Here is a 16460-nt window from a genome sequence, read left to right as displayed (position 1 = left end):
GGTTGTTTTGTATCGTGTTAGTATTAATAACATTATCTAATTTATAGTTGACGTTGGTTTGTAATGTTCTACCATTATAAACTAGCATGACCCGTTAATCGGCATTGCCCCTTTGTAAAAAAATAAACTGTGGTTGTTGTTGGGCAATCCCCAACGTCCTAATCTAAAAGACAGCATTTGGAATAGACACCCCAACCTCCTCATGTTAAGAACGTCGTATGGAATAGATACGCTCAACCTCGCCATGGTAAGAATGGCTTTCGGAATAGACACACCGTATTATGGGGGGGGGCAAATTATTTGTTCCAAATTTAACCTTGATATTCGTTGTCCGCATGCCCACTTGCAGAGATTATAAACAAGAAAAAAATGACATGCATTATACATCGTCATATCTCAAAAACTACTTCTCTCTGCCAAAGTTAAAAGATTGTCTTATTCAGCATAGTTGAAATCTATAAAAGTCGTTAGTTTAAAGGAAATTGTGAAGGTGAAACTAAGGTAAAAAAATTACCTTAAAAAAAGTTAATGTTTGAGCACAGTCGACAATGAGTCATGGAAAGAGAAGTAAACAAAAAAAAAACAATATACTAAACCAAAAACAAATATATAAAAAATAAGTCTATCCGTAGGCAATGTAATAAAGGGTATATTTGTACTTTAGCGGCGACAAAAAAATTAAGAAACTGGCGTAAATGTAGTCAAATACAAACTGAATCAAAATTAATGAAAATGACGATTTTTCTGTGTGTAAAAATGTTATATAAAAAATAGTTTTTACAATTTGTTAGTCTGTCAACAAACAAATCATCCACAGTAGTAGAAAATGATAAAAAAGGACAGAAAAATAGAATTCAGAACGCCCCCCTACACACAAAGCAAAGGAAAAGAAAACCAAAAAAGAAAATGGGATAGTGTAAAGGTTTAGAAGACACTCCAAATCGTGAAATAATAATAGGAAATTATAATTGATTTAAAACAATGATAATGTGTGTGTAGCTAAAGGTGAGGGTATATCTAAGTAAATTTATGAATATGATCTAGGGGTGGTTTATATGCATAAAAGTAGTGATTCATGTAAATTGAGTGGCGATATTGTTTAAGGTTTGATGTGTTTGTTATTTGTAAGAATGCGTGTAATCCTGAATATTAGAATTTCAGCCAATGAGAATAACCGGAATGTTAGTGGGAAGAATAGCGAAGTGTAAATGTAGTTGTATGTGTATGAATATTTCATCCAGTTAATAAGAGTGTCAGGGTAATATAGTGGTAATGTTTATATATGTACCCGATACTGACTGGGAGGACTTTGAAAAATATGAACTACTTCATCTAAAGATTTTGGCGATCGTGATGTCGCTCATAGGAAGTAAGGTAGGATTTTATTATAACAAATAAATGTGTCTGTAATTGCGTTCTAAAGTTACATAAGATGGTGGTTAATAGTTTAGACATAATAAATTTGTATGTGGCATCTGTTATTACAAACCTAACGTAATTTGGTCTAGATGGGAATTTCTGCAATCATTTTATATATAAATAGGTTAGATTTTATTTATATTTTTTTTTTTAAATTAAAGGAAAACTATTAATTCTAACTCTTTGTGCTTTCAAAGGTTTCCTTCCAACATTTGGACCTTGTTATGTAAATTTCTACGGTTCAACACGAGAATATTCTGACTTGCCTGACGAGTTTGATGATTTGAATATTGGGAAGGTATGTTTCTGTTGAATTTCTAATGAGGTCTTCATAACGCCACCGTGGAATGGCACTTCTAGAAATGTGTTCTTCATTTACACAAGAAAGTTTTTTCATCAGCATTTATCAAATGTAAAAACACTCTGTATAAGTTATTGAACACTTTTTACTATACCAAATAATCTTAACATTTTTATCAAATGAATAAAATAACCTTTTTTTATTTACCTATTATTTTTTTTAATTTTTACCTATTATTTTTTTTAATTTTTACCTATAATTTTTTTAAATTTTTACCTATAATTTTTTTAAATTTTTACCTATAATTTTTTTAAATTTTTACCTATTATTTTTTTAAATTTTTACCTATTATTTTTTTAAATTTTTACCTATTATTTTTTTTTGATTTTTATTTACCTATTATTTTTTTTTAATTTTTATTTACCTATTATTTTTTTTGATTTTTATTTACCTATTATTTTTTTTTTATTTTTATTTACCTATTATTTTTTTTTTATTTACCTATTATTTTTTTTTGATTTTTATTTACCTATTATTTTTTTTGATTTTTATTTACCTATTATTTTTTTTTGATTTTTATTTACCTATTATTTTTTTTATTTTTATTTACCTATTATTTTTTTGATTTTTATTTACCTATTATTTTTTTTTTGATTTTTATTTACCTATTATTTTTTTTTTGATTTTTATTTACCTATTTTTTTTTTAAATTTTTATTTACCTATTTTTTTTTTTAATTTTTATTTACCTATTTTTTTTTTTAATTTTTATTTACCTATTTTTAAAAAATTTTTTTTACGTCTTTTTCAAATATTTTATTTCGTTGGTGGTATTTACCTCGAGTGGTGGGCCTCTTGTGGAGAGAGCAAAATATACATCTGGTTTTGTTAGCAGTTATTGTAAAGTCTGAATCTGATGTATTTGCATTATCACAGCAAATTTTGAATAAGTTTAATTGAAATTAATTTTACAACGTCAAATAATGTTATAAGTTTTATTACTTGAATAAAATCTTTTCTGGGACTTTTGGTGATATATACCTTTATTCCAAAGACTTTTTTTTTCTCAATATATATATATATATATATATATCATTTAAACATGGTAGAAAACGTGTGAAAAAGAGCGAATGAAAGGGAGATAATTGGGGATATTTTATTGAGAGCAGACGAGTGCCGTACATTGTTATTACATGTGTATGTTATGTTTATGGGGACCAAAGAATAAGTGAATTTACTGGAAGCCTTGAAAAATCATGGATTACAATAGAAAAATGCGAGCATAAAAAGTAATATGGTTAAGCTTAAACATGGAAAAGTAAAGGACTAGTTTTTAAAACTGGAAAAAAGGGCAAGATATTCTAGTAAAAAATATAATAAATTTATGACTTAAAATCTTAATGCTGCAATATTTTTTCTTAAAATTCAATTTATTACATTATATAATCAATTCTTAATGATGTGTGTATGTATATCTCATTGAAAGTCTCAAAATAAAATAAAATTAAAAATAAATAATGAATGAACTGCGAATTACTTAAGACTTTTACCCAGTCATGGCTGACAGAACAAGAATTTTATCCCCCCCCCCTGGATTATATAAATCGTTCTGTTCAAACTTCCATGCAGATTCCAGAGTTGGACAAGTTACACCTGTAGAGAGCGGAGTCGCCTTCTCTTTGTTGTTGACGAAATCATCCTATATTATTAAGTAGAAGATTTAAAAGTCGCATGGTCTCCTTTTGCCATGAAATAAAGACACGAAATCTGCCGATATATTCATCACAACAAAAGTAAATTTATTTACATCATAGATACAGGTATTAAATTGTAAAAGTTCATAGTGAAAGATGAATGAATAACGTTACTTATGTTTAGACCTCAAGATTCTTTGTTGAAAGTTCGAATGACGGTCTGACCATTTGCTAGAACCAAGAAGTGTTTTTCGTCACATCTGCACTGTCCTGAGGTCCAGCAAAAAAAAGAGAATGACTGATACAAACCGGAAGTGAAGGTAGCTGTATCGCCCCCTTGTGGCCAAGAGTGATAGTACTAGAATTAAACGGCGATAATCGGGTTTGCCTAAACGTCATCTGTTTGTGTTTGCTTGCATGGAGAACTTGATTCTCATACACCTGAAGAAGGTCTGTTACATTGGCTGAAACATTGTGAGAATAACACTCAAAATGAGAACAGTAGTTCAAAAAATCCTTGTATCCAAAAATTCGAAACTGTGCTTATTAGTTTTAATATTTTACTTATATTTACCTTCTACAATGGTCACAAAGTAGCAAAGTCTCCTACAACTTTTAGAGCTTTAACCACAGAAACCCATAAACTGTTGACAAAAATTAAACTATATCAGATGCTTAAATCCTTTTGTGTTATCTATATTTTTATTTGGATATAAAGGTAAGTTGTCCAATGAATTCTTTTTGAACATTTTTTACAAATATTGTACCAGTCAAGAAACATCTTCAATAATCAGTCTGAGAGATTTTAAGCCATTTTGAAGTTAGGTGGTCTTTTTTATTTCTCAATGAAATATGGTTCTGTTTAGATCTAGACTGTCTGCTCTCCCAGGCTTTACCTTTTTTTGTTAATCTTTTTTAAAGAGGTTAATTTATTGCTAATCGTCTTGGGTGCCTCTATCAACAGTTTCTCGGGATTTATTTGTAGGCTATAGTGCATTTCCTATAATGCACTGTTTTTTTTTTTTTTTCTCAATCCAGTGCATTTCCTATAATGCACTGGTTTTCTCAATCCAGTGCATTTCCTATAATGCACTGGTTTTCTTCAATCCAGTGCCTTTCCTATAATGCATTGTTTTTTTTCTCAATCCAGTGCATTTCCTATAATGCACTGTTTTTTCTCAATCCAGTGCATTTCCTATAATGCACTGTTTTTTCTCAATCCAGCGCATTTCCTATAATGCACTATTTTTTTTTCTCAATCCAGTGCATTTCCTATAATGCACTGGTTTTTCTCAATCCAGTGCATTTCCTATAATGCACTGTTTTTTCAATCCCTCACCGGATCTTGTATCTTACTTGTGGAGTAGGTGAATGCTTTCTATATGTATACACTTATCTTTATAATTTGGAGTAATATTTGTATGTCTTTTTTATGTAGCTAATTTACGAAAGAAAAATACTTTTAATTTAATTTTTTTCTTAGGGTGAAGGAGTAGCTTATAGAGGCAGAGCTTTGTTACAATTGAAAACCACACTTGGTGAATTGCCCGAGACAGCAGTTCAACCGATACCAAATGATGACCTTCTCAAAATACAGGTACGTTGTGAATGATTAAGTTTCCATTTTAAATGTAAAAGAAAAAAGACAATGCTCCTTAAGATGTGATACCATTTCCATTTTATTTTATAGAATTTCAAAAATCGTCACCTGAAGCGAGTTCTAATTTTTGCATATAAATAGTATACCAAACCAAAATTTTATTTCTATTATATCTAAAAACTTAATGTGGACAAATAGATCTTTGCAAAACTCAATTTGGTAACTCAATTTGCTACCAAATTATGACTGCTCGAAATTTGTTGGAAATTAAAACATTTTCGGTCTTGTGTGTTGTTACTGGTCCAGAAACTAATTTTCAGTATATAATTAAAATGTAAACTTTTTTGACTGAACTCCAGTCTATGGTCCTCCCCCTTGCCAAACTTAAAAAAAAAAAAAAAAAAAAAAAAAAAACACTTGACTAGCTAAAACCACTACATATGATTTTCCCCACTCTCTATCTGTGCCTAAATGTAAACACAGATTCCATGAACAAAGTTTCTTTCCCAGAACTGCCGGCTTTTGGAACACTGTTCCCCTGGCATGCTTCCTGGTTTAATACAACATGGTAGCCTTCAAATCTAATGTAAACAAGTTCTTGTTAAGCCGTCCTCGTAAATAATTAAATTCTACGCAATTTACACGATGAATGGTTACTACACCACCACTTTACATTCACAGGGAATTTTATTATATCTACTAAATTTTGCACACTAAACTGGCTGGTCTCTAATATCTCTACTTATATATCAAAGACATTTTGTTTGTGTGTGTGTGTGTGTGTGTTCCTTATAGACTCCGAAACGGCTGGGCCGATATTTTGGAAAATTTCACACAAAAGTACTTGATGGGTCTAGGAGTGTTCTTAAATAGGTTTTGTATCAGAACACCTACAATAATTATCGAAAATCGATGATCGAACAACTCCAATTCAAAGAAGGAAATCAGATTTTGACTAAACTTAGCACCTTATATACGCTAACATCACAATTACACTTAAGTATTATCACCGTAAAAGTAGAAAGACCCAACGGATAAAATCAACAGTAGGTTCTTTGACAAAACAGTGGCGCATTTGAAATGAATGTTTCTGTTTAGAGCGCAATTGAACTATGATACTTGACTTTTGTATTTTAAACTTCAAGCCATTATGTAAAAATAATTTTATAAAATACACCAGGTTCTCTATGGTGCAATGTAGATTACATTGTATTGTAGACGAAGTCATTGCAGGGAGACATATGAAGCTTCTTTCCAGTACATCGTGATGGGTCCCCAACTAGAGAAAACGATCAGTTTGATTGAAAATTGGATTTCACTTATTTCAATGACAAGTATGGGAGGGTGGAAAATTCGTTGATCTTCATTCAATTCCGGTCAACATCGGGTCTTCCTGCTAGTTCAATATAAATGAACACTTTACAGCTTTTCCATGCTCAGACTTTTTCTTGAAAGATTTCAGATCTTATGTGTCATATATATATATATATATATATATATATATATATATGTGTGTGTGTATATATATGTGTATATAAAGTTGCAAGTTTTTATACTTACGGTGACATTAAGACTTTCTTTTCAGATTCACATTACAAAAACAAACGTTTTTTCTAGTATACTATTAAGGTTATATGCGATTTGTCATAAGATCAACTAATTTACATATTCATTTTCGAAAGGACATTTCATTAATTAACTATTAAATTCAGTAATTGTTTTATGTTAAAATATTTTACTAGTGTTAACGCTTATCAAGGCCTAGAGGCCACTGTAAGATTAGGGTTTAATGAGTAAGGCTATGACAACAGCATATTCTTTTCCTTGTTTTGATTCTCAGGTCCATTGATATCTTATATATTTTTATGTAGAGTGATGTGGTTCTCTGTTGATTGTGTCTTCGAGTGTCAGATATATACTCGAGTCAAAACAATGAAAAAAATATGCTGTTGTCATAGCTCTATTAATGAGTGCCAGGTAGTTGGTGAGGCACCAGTGATGATGGAAATTGGATAGGATTTTATTATTTAAGCAGACAGCTCATCAAGAACTATGCTTGGTTAAAAAAAAAAAAAAAAAAAAACGATCATGTTATAGTAAGCTGGGAAGCAGCTCCATGGTATTGTTCCAGAGAGGAAGTTCTAAGAAAGAAACTTTGTTCATGGAATTTTCATTTAGTTTTAGGCACACATAGAGTAAAGGAAATTGTTGATAGTGGTTGCAGATAGACGAGTGTTTGTTGCAAATGTTTTACAAGGAGGGACCATAGATTGAAGCTCGTTTCAAGTACCTGCCAGAAAAATTACGATAAAGCAGTGATAGACTCGCAATGTCTCTTCTGTGAGAAAGCGGTTGTAAAGAGAAGAAAGATGGCATAAAACACACGTTTTTACGAATACTGTTTAATTTCATGAAGAAATACTTATAATACTTATAATTTTATGCTCAAAGGTTATTTTCCACAAATTTGCTGCTATCAGTCTAACTTGACTAATCAATTAGTTGTGATCGACTTCTAAATTGTAAAGTATAAACAAAGCCCTCCACCCACTACCACTGCCTACACCACACTCTTATACTCTCACTCGTGTACACTAGCATACACTCATACACACAAATCATCACCGAGCCAAAAAATATTGCCGTTTTATTTTTTTGTTAAATTTAAAACAGAAGACCGCCCCGTTTCTCCAACACACTTCAACTAATCCCATTTAGATTTCATGGGCAATTTAGTTCTGGGAGGAGGAGATGCAATTCTTATATTCAAATTTTCCGGGCAATGCTGGGACACAGGCCCTGCTAGTATCATATTAATCTCGTATCACATTAATCCAATCATGCTTTGCTTGTTCAATCCTCAATAAGGCAAGAGATTTCATGTGTGTCTGTTTGTGTAGTCCTGCAAGAATTGGACCACATCCTGAGAATGGCAGATTAATAAATTTCTAAACCTGTTCTCTTTGTTGTTAAAATGGGAGAATAAGGATTTTTAGTCCGTATGTGAATAAACATTTTGTTTTCTTTTTACAGAAATATTTGCGCAGGCGAAACTATAAACTCCATGCAGCGTTTCTCAGTGCTTCGATGATCACCTGTATTGATGCACCTGTTGAGTTTGAAGTTAGCATTGGTTAGTAGTTCGTCGGCTTTTTTTTTTTTTTCTTTTGTTCTACTTTTCTTTGCTGCTGTGATATCACTGCTTTCAATTTTGAAACCTTCTTTCCATATGTTTTATGATTATTTTGATCGGATAATTTGTTTATTCTTATCTTGAGTGTTATTATTGTGAGAATAACATTACAAATGAGAATAGCTGTCGAAAATCCAAATATTACAAACCTTTTTTTTTTTCTATAGCTTGTATTTTTGTGACTCATGATTTACAATGGCGTCAACGATGATCAGGTATCCTATACCTCTATAAGGCCACCATTCGCCCATGTATGGAGTATTGTTGTCATATTTGAGCTGGTGCATCTGCTACTAGTCTTTCGCTCCTAGACAAGGTCCAAAAGAGTCTCCAACCTGATAGGTCCTGAACTTTCATCTTAGCTTCAGCCTCTGTCCCATCAACGAAATGTTGCATCTCTCTGCTTGTTCTACAAGTATTTTAATGGTGAATTCTCTGACGAACTGCAAGCACTTGTGCCCCCATGACGTAAACACCCTCGACAAACCCGCCACCAGCTAAATCCCACCCCTACATAGTAGAGATCCCTAGATGTAAGAGAGCTTTCTACTCCAGTAGTTTTTTCCCCATAACAGCACGACTTTGGAATTCCATTCTGGATCCCTGCTTCCCCAACTGTACTGACATGTAGAAGTTCAAGTGTAATGTGAACCAACATCTTGCTGCCAAACTCCCTACATAGTACCTCAGTAGCTTATGTCCCTGATAGTAGTCCCTGCACCAAAGTGGCAATGTGCCTTGTTTGGGGTGAAAATGTAATAAAAAAAAAATTTTTTTTAAAAGGTGGCAGCAAACGAGAGGCGAGAATCTCTATCAGCTTTGAATTTTAGATGCCTTATATGCTCGGCATCTTGTATGGTTTGACCATGTACAACATACCACATCCTGCATCGACTCAACAACATGCATGGATAACTCGAGCAAGAGAGTGTGTGGAAGATCAAGGTAAACCTGGCTTAAGTGCTTGCAAAGTGACTTGATTAACATTCTTGTACATTTTTTCTTTTTTTTTTGTTAACCTTGCCATTTATATACAAATTATAAATTTTTCATATTCGCTAGTTAGCACAATCATGTTGACGCACCGGTTATTGCCAGATCACCAAAGTTAAGCAACATTTAGCCTGGCCATTATCAGATGGGTGACCATTTGGGAAGACAAGACGCTGTATGTACCGCGAGGTAAAATAACCAGGTTAAGAAACTGGTGCAGTCTATCCTTCTCTCAAGGGTAGATGGGCCTCTCTTAAGCCATGGTAGGCAACCATACTAGTGATGGCGTCACGATAAAAAATACCCTTGAGAGCCCTGGTGAAGCATCAAGTATTCGGCTATGGACAAGATTTAAATTACACGACAAACTCGTGTAATGAGTTCAATCTCAGCTGCAGCTACACTAGATGGAATTAGCATGACCGCCAACATGTGTAGAATGTCTCCATATAAACGTGACTGCTTTAATAATTCAACCAATATTATTGTTATTCTGTACCTTTCACTGTCGATAAAAAATGGAATACCATTTTTAAATCATTCAAAAAGATGTCACTATCATATTGGTAGAGTTATTAACTTCCAAATGGATGGTTCAGAGATGAAGCGAACTTCTTTATCTCTGTTCTAGAGATTTCAAGTGTCAGATGATGTCCTTTACATGCCACTACAAAATATGAACAGCACTGCATGGGTCTCCATCTCAAAACCTGGGGTGATCAGATCATTCTGAATTGAGAATGATGTTAGGGAAACTGACATTCAATAAACTGTTTAGAAAAGGTGCAAAATGGGCAGAACTCAAAAAAGGCATGCACAGAAGTGTTCTAAACACTTGATGTAGTACTGAGTTAGTAAACCGACCTTTTAAATGTTATAGTACATCTTTAGTGTGGTCTCTTGCTCTTACTGGATTCTAGAGCAAGAATTCATCTAGTCTGGCGGAGTATCCAGCTTTATGCTGTTACTTGAGGTAACATGACTTGAAGGTGTACCGTTACTCGTAAAAGACAGTGTGGGTTGGTCGTGAATTCTATGTGATTTTGAATATTTAGTCAGGTTTACTTGTATGGAAAATATCCTCATGCTAGATTGTACTGAAAGCCCCTGTACAGAGAGACGTTATCTTATATAACCGAACCACATACTAAACAGTATGCAAGAGATTACATATGAATACAAAAGAAAATAATCGCCATCATTTGACTATTATATTTACTATTTGAAACGTTTTGTAAAATGTTTATTTTATAACAAGAGATACTAAATGCCATTTCAATGTTTAGCAAATTCAAAAATTTTTTGTTTAGTTCATAATTTATGAGTGTTATATATTGCTGCCATGTTTAGACTAAGACGTTCTATATGTATGTTTTGTTTAACCTTCAAATGATTCAACGATAAAACCAGTTCTTTGGATTCCTCAGACTACTGTTCTCATCTTGAGTCATTTTCACTACGTTTCGGTCAATGAAACCGTCGATCTTCTTCAGGTGTATCTTGTCGAACTCCTGAATGTTTCTGTCAAACTCTGGAATTTGGATGGAATTTTATATGGAACCCTTTTACTTCACGGGGTAGCATGCTCTTGTTCCATCAGCCATGACTGGATAGAGGCCCTAAGTAATTTGCAATTGTATTTAAAAAAAAAAAAAAAAAAAAAATACAATTACGAATTACATGGGACCTCTATCCAGTCATGGCTGATAGAACAAGAGTATGCTACCCTGTGAAGTAAATAAAGGGTTCCGTATGAAATTCCATCCAAAGTTCGACAAGATACACCTGAAGACAATCGTAGGTTACATTGACTGAACCATTCTGAAAATCACACTCAAGATGAGAACAGTAGTCCGATGAATCCAAATAATATGAATAACCAATCCTCATCGCAAAAATTCAGAAAAGTCAAAACCATTTCTTTTTATCATACTATGTCAAAAGCAAGACCAATGATCTGGGAGATCTCAAATAGCCAGGTGAGTGTTCTCTAGTGGCCACTGCATTCTGTGAGACTGTTATATCAAAACTTGGTATAATCGGATCATTTGGTTTGAGGAGACAATGATGGTTAATAAAGTATGCTGTTAGTGCGAAAACGTGTGCTATTTTAATTTTGTAACAAGAGATACGGAATGGACGTTCATTTTGATTATCATTTAACAAATTCAAAACGTTTTTGCCTGGTTCATAAGTTATGTACATGGGTTTCATTTTCATTGAGATACCTGATAAAAAGAAAAGTTGCTATTTTAATTAATAAATTACATCTAAACTTTAGTAGGAAAAAGTTTGTTTTTTACATAGGAGTCACCACTTATCAAGGCCTGGGGGCAACTCGGGGATAAGGGTTATAGATTGTACAGTAGTCAATGGGATAATATTATAGTAATCGTTAATAATGGAAATTTGATAAATTGGATTACTTAAGGGGACGGCTCATCAAGAACTTGTTTCCGTTTGACTTGAAGACGGCCACATTGTAGTCAGCTGGAAAGCAGGGAAATCGAAGAGAGTTCCACAGGTGTGCAGTTCTAAGAAAAAAGCTTTGTTCATGGAATCTATTTAGGTTTAGGCACAGATAAAGAGTGAGAAAAAATTATTGATAGTGGTTTCAACTAGACAAGTGTTTTTCGTGAAAGTTTGGTGAGGGGGGGCATCGTAGATTATAGCTCAGATGAACACTTGTCATAAAAATAATAAAGCAGAGACCTGCTCGCAACGTCTTTTCTGTGGGAAGAGGTTGCAGGGAAGAGAAAAGAGAATTCTTCACTAGGCTACGAAGTCTATTTCTCAGACCACTTTTTGTCAAAATCCCACGCATTTGACAAATCTGATCTAAATATTTCCCTATTTGAGTCTGCTTTGAAATTGAAATATTTTAAGCTCTTTTGACTGCTCCCTCATCCTTGAGATATTTCTTATTTTGATACTATTATTGGGTTAAATGGTAATAAAACGAAGGAACAGGACTTCTAGAAATGAACATGTATTCACATATATTACAGGCAAAAGCAGGTTGAGCAATACCATTCCTCAACTGTAGGCCCTTTGCACACGACCTCCTTGGCCGCGTGCCAATCTCTGACTGTCGGGTACCGGTACTACTTACCGGAAGTGATGTCACCAGAAGAAGTGACATCATGAGATAGTCCATTCATCCCATGGAGGGGCGTCTCCAACAGATGCTTTATCTTTAAGGATAAAATATCTTAAATGTATGTATCACTTTACCTGTTCATTTTGTAATATATAATACATTCCTGGTTTAGATTTTTATATGCACACAAAGAATGTGGGAATTTTATAGTTCTGGTAGTGAAATGGTCAGAGAACTGGAGGGGGGGGGGTTCTGTCAGTTACCATTTGGAGCTTTGACTTTAATATAATTTGATTCAAAATAAAACTTTTTTTTATTTTTATTCTTTTTTTTTTTTTCAGAATTCAGTTTTCAAATGTATTAAAAAATAGCATTTCATGTCAGGTCTTTAAATGTTTAGTTTTGTTTGTTTTTCTATCTCCAAAAAGTAAATTTTAAAACTTGTTTTGATTGCAGGTAATTATGGTAACAAATTGGATTCCTCTGTTGCACCCTGTTCCTCTACAACCCAACCAACCAATGCTGTATTTGATGGATGCAACTATTACTTCCTTCCTTGGTCTGGTACTAAGCCTTGTACTGTTGTTGACAGTGCCTGGGAAGATATCAGTTTCAGATTGGAGGCACTTAACATGTTACTTAAACTTGTTGACTCGCTGGTAAGTTCTGGTTTCATCAGTCTAGTTTGGTTTGGTTTTACCACGTGGGGTAAGGGAGGATGGACTGTATCTGCTTTGCCACGAGGGGGGATGGATTGTAAGGGATTTTCCATGTGAGGATATGGATTGTAGTGGTTTTATCATGGTTGGAGCTTGATGTGGGGGGGGGTGACTTTGCTACTTAGGAAGGATTATAACGGTTTTGCCATATGAGAGGATGCCTTCTCAACATGTGAAGTAGATTGTAGTGACTCTGTTCTATTTACTTGCCTCCCTACGAGGGCAGTTAGACATGAGGTCGTTTTTTAAATGTGGGGAAAATCCAGCTCCCCACTCTGGATAAGAACAAAAACAAAAATTGTCTTAGTCATGAAGAATTTCTCCTCCACTGACCACGGATAGAAAAGGTGAAGTGTAGTATCCTGTAATCTTGGCCTGAAGCTCTGTTATGTTAGGGAGTGGATGTAGTAATTGTAGCAGGTTTATCGCATTGTTAAATACTCGATCTCTATACAGGATGAAAGAATTGCTGCAACTTATTTTCAGAATTTTTAATTTGTCGACTCTTTACTGTTTAGCTTTGTTAGCAGATGATGAGAAACCAGGACAGTGAAAATCATGTCCATTCTGGTTTGCAGCTAGAGAAAAAAAAGATAGATTCTATTGTATTTTATTCCTCATCTACATGTCTGATTTCAAGTTGCCAGTTTTCTTCATGTGCTCCATGACCTCGTCTTTTTACCATATCTAAAGATCAATCTATATTTTTTTATTTATGGAAATCGCTCCAGATTAGGCATGAAGTCACTTGATATAAGAAACTAACAAGAATAAAAAAAAATGATTATTACAAAGACAGAAGATGCTTATTGGTCTTGAAAAAACCAAAGCTTTAGGTAGGAGGAAAACAGTCAGCAGGAAGAATTTCACACACTGAGACTAGCAACATTGCATCAGTGAGAGAGGGTGCAGAGAAGAAAAGGTTGGGCCAATCAAATTACAAATGTGTTTCTGCATGTAGTCAACGTTTGCATTTGTCCTAGTTTAAGACGAGGCATAGACCTCTAAAAAAAAAAAGTCAATACAGCCAATCCCCTTATGGGACATTGCTTCCAGCCAAAGTATTATTTATTTAGCGAGTGTATTTCATTCACTGTATCTGCAGGTGTACTTACCTGCTTCAATTAACCAGGTGTTTTTTGACGAATTATCTTCGGTACTCCAGAGATGGATATTGACCAGGTGTAGTGGCAATGATGTATGTGAAGGAAAAGTTGTTGACTCTTGATGGCAATCAAATCTTGGTAAATGAAAAATTATTCAGGGTGTAAAATTTGCTAATTTTGAGAGACATTAACAATACCAACATAATTACATTTTTTTTTTCTTAATATTCAAACCATTAACACCTTTTTATTTGATTTGTTGGATACAGTAAAAATGTTTAATCCATATTTTTGCCAACTTAAAAATGTATGAAAGGAGTTGTTTGAAGGCTATCAATGTGGTTCATAGGAAACACGACATGTACACAAGAGTAAGCATATAAAAGAATAATATTAGAAGAAATGTTCAATAATTTTCACATTTAATTGACAACATAATGTGCCATACAAGATGGTAGGTGTTGATGTCCCTAAATTTCAGGAGTAGTATCTCTTCTTTTTTCAGGGGGGAGGGAAATAAAAAGAAACATGTATAACTGTTTGGCAAGGCTCTCCTTTGTCTGTTTTATTTATTTATTTTTGGAGGTCAGTGTCGTAGATTGGCTGCCAAATCAACTTCAAGGATACGAGGTTTGATGAATATTTAGTATTGTTGGGAATTATTGTAGCTTTTTTTGTATATGTATATAAATGTGTAAACGATAGTACTAGATAATGATAATTTCTGATTGATAGATTTTTGGACGTTGAAGGTTCAATCCTTAGTGTGGGCCATACCATGAATACAATTTTTTGTTATCTTTTCTTTATTTTTATGGAAATCGCTCCTGACAAGGCATGAAGCTACTTGATGTAAGGAGTTCAAACAAATAAAAAAAAATCTCAAGGCCAAAAAGTAGTCAACAATAATTGTAAGATAGATTCTGACTCCAGGGAAAACAGCAGTTATTCCCTCTTTATCAGAAACATTGCTCATGGAATGTGAGGACTAAAGGACAAAATAAGGGAGATGAGTTACAAATTGGTTAAGACTTTTACCCGGTCATAGCTGATAGAACAAAAGCAAGTTATGCCATGGATTTAATAAAGGGTGCTCTTAGAAATTCTGTACAAATTCACAAGTTTGACACTGGCCTTCGAGCCAAGATCATAGTGTAGTATCTGTTCTGATGTTGCACTTCACCTTTTCTGTCCTCGGTCAGTGGAGGAGAAATCCTTCATGACTGAGACGATTTTTATTTTTGTTCCTATCCAGAATGCTCGGTTTTTGTTTGGGGGGGGGAGGCTGGATTTCTCCCACATTAAAAATCAACCTTGTGTCTAACTCTGCCCTTGTGGGGAGCTAAGTAAATGATATACCTGAAGAAGGTTAGTTTACATCTGCCAAAATGTGAAATGAGAACAGTGATGTGAATAATTCAAATATATTTGGGTAAAATTGCTATGTAGCTAACAACTTCACTTTTTCCTGGATTTCATCTTTTCTTTGTTTTTGTTCTACAGGAATCCAACATGGAAAGGGTACGCATCAGTATGAGAACAAAACTCCCACTCCCAGAATTGGCTCAGCTACTCATTTCTATGCTGGATGAATTGCTTATTGAACTGCAGTGAGTATGAGCAACATCAAACATGTTGCAATTTTAATGAAGCATGGACTCTTTTTTTTGGGGGGGGGGGGAGATAAAATCTTTTTTATTTTAATTAGATTTTCTTGAGTGAAGAGTTTTTTGGGGTTTTTTTTGTTTTTTTTGTAATAGAAAAATGATCCAAAAAGAAATAACCAAGAAAAGAAAATCATCCAATTGCGAATATTAAATTTGGCAATATCATTTCAGTTACTGAAGCTTTGAATTGTAAAGAATTCAAGGCAAATAATGCTAGTATCAATCCAGTCTGGGTCAACCATAGTCCTCCTCTGTGTTGAAACAAAAAGTTATGACCAAAAAATTCAGAGATTCAGTCTAATTTGTACAGTGATTCTGGTTCCTGATTGGGTTTATTTTTATCACCCCTGGCTATAAATATAATCGTTCAAATCTTTGTGATCATACTCAGTAACATTCTGTCAAAAATATTGCAACAGATTTAAACCACAACAGAAAATGATGACAGTACCTTTTATACCTGCCACACATTGTCTCCATTTACTGTCTTGTTGGTGAATTTTTTATGTGGAGTTTTTATAAAATCTTTCATGTCTAGAATTTCTATTGTTTAAAGATTTTTATCTTTTATGCTTCATTGATATTTTTAGTCAGATAATGAAATCTTCTCCATACAAACTTAATGTTCTGGCTGTATAAGCAATCAAGGGAGATAAGTCTTTTGAACCA

At 33.6% G+C, this 16460-nt stretch overlaps 1 protein-coding gene across 4 annotated transcripts in view; it reads left to right on the top strand.

Moving 5' to 3' along the window:
- Positions 1-16460, top strand: part of LOC145283742 (myoferlin-like) — a 425198-nt gene that overhangs the window by 297678 nt on the left and 111060 nt on the right. For all 4 annotated transcript variants that reach the window (XM_080132804.1, XM_080132803.1, XM_080132802.1 and 1 more), the window contains 5 exons: positions 1617-1717; positions 4897-5010; positions 8047-8146; positions 12756-12958; positions 15628-15734. In XM_080132804.1, the coding sequence (XP_079988930.1) occupies positions 1617-1717; positions 4897-5010; positions 8047-8146; positions 12756-12958; positions 15628-15734 (625 nt within the window). The remainder of the gene's footprint in view (positions 1-1616; positions 1718-4896; positions 5011-8046; positions 8147-12755; positions 12959-15627; positions 15735-16460) is intronic.

This window comes from Euprymna scolopes, chromosome 8, assembly GCF_053919585.1.
Source record: "Euprymna scolopes isolate OS-2025 chromosome 8, ASM5391958v1, whole genome shotgun sequence".
Taxonomy (NCBI): Eukaryota; Metazoa; Mollusca; class Cephalopoda; order Sepiida; family Sepiolidae; genus Euprymna; species Euprymna scolopes.
This window is presented reverse-complemented; position numbering and strand designations above follow the sequence as displayed.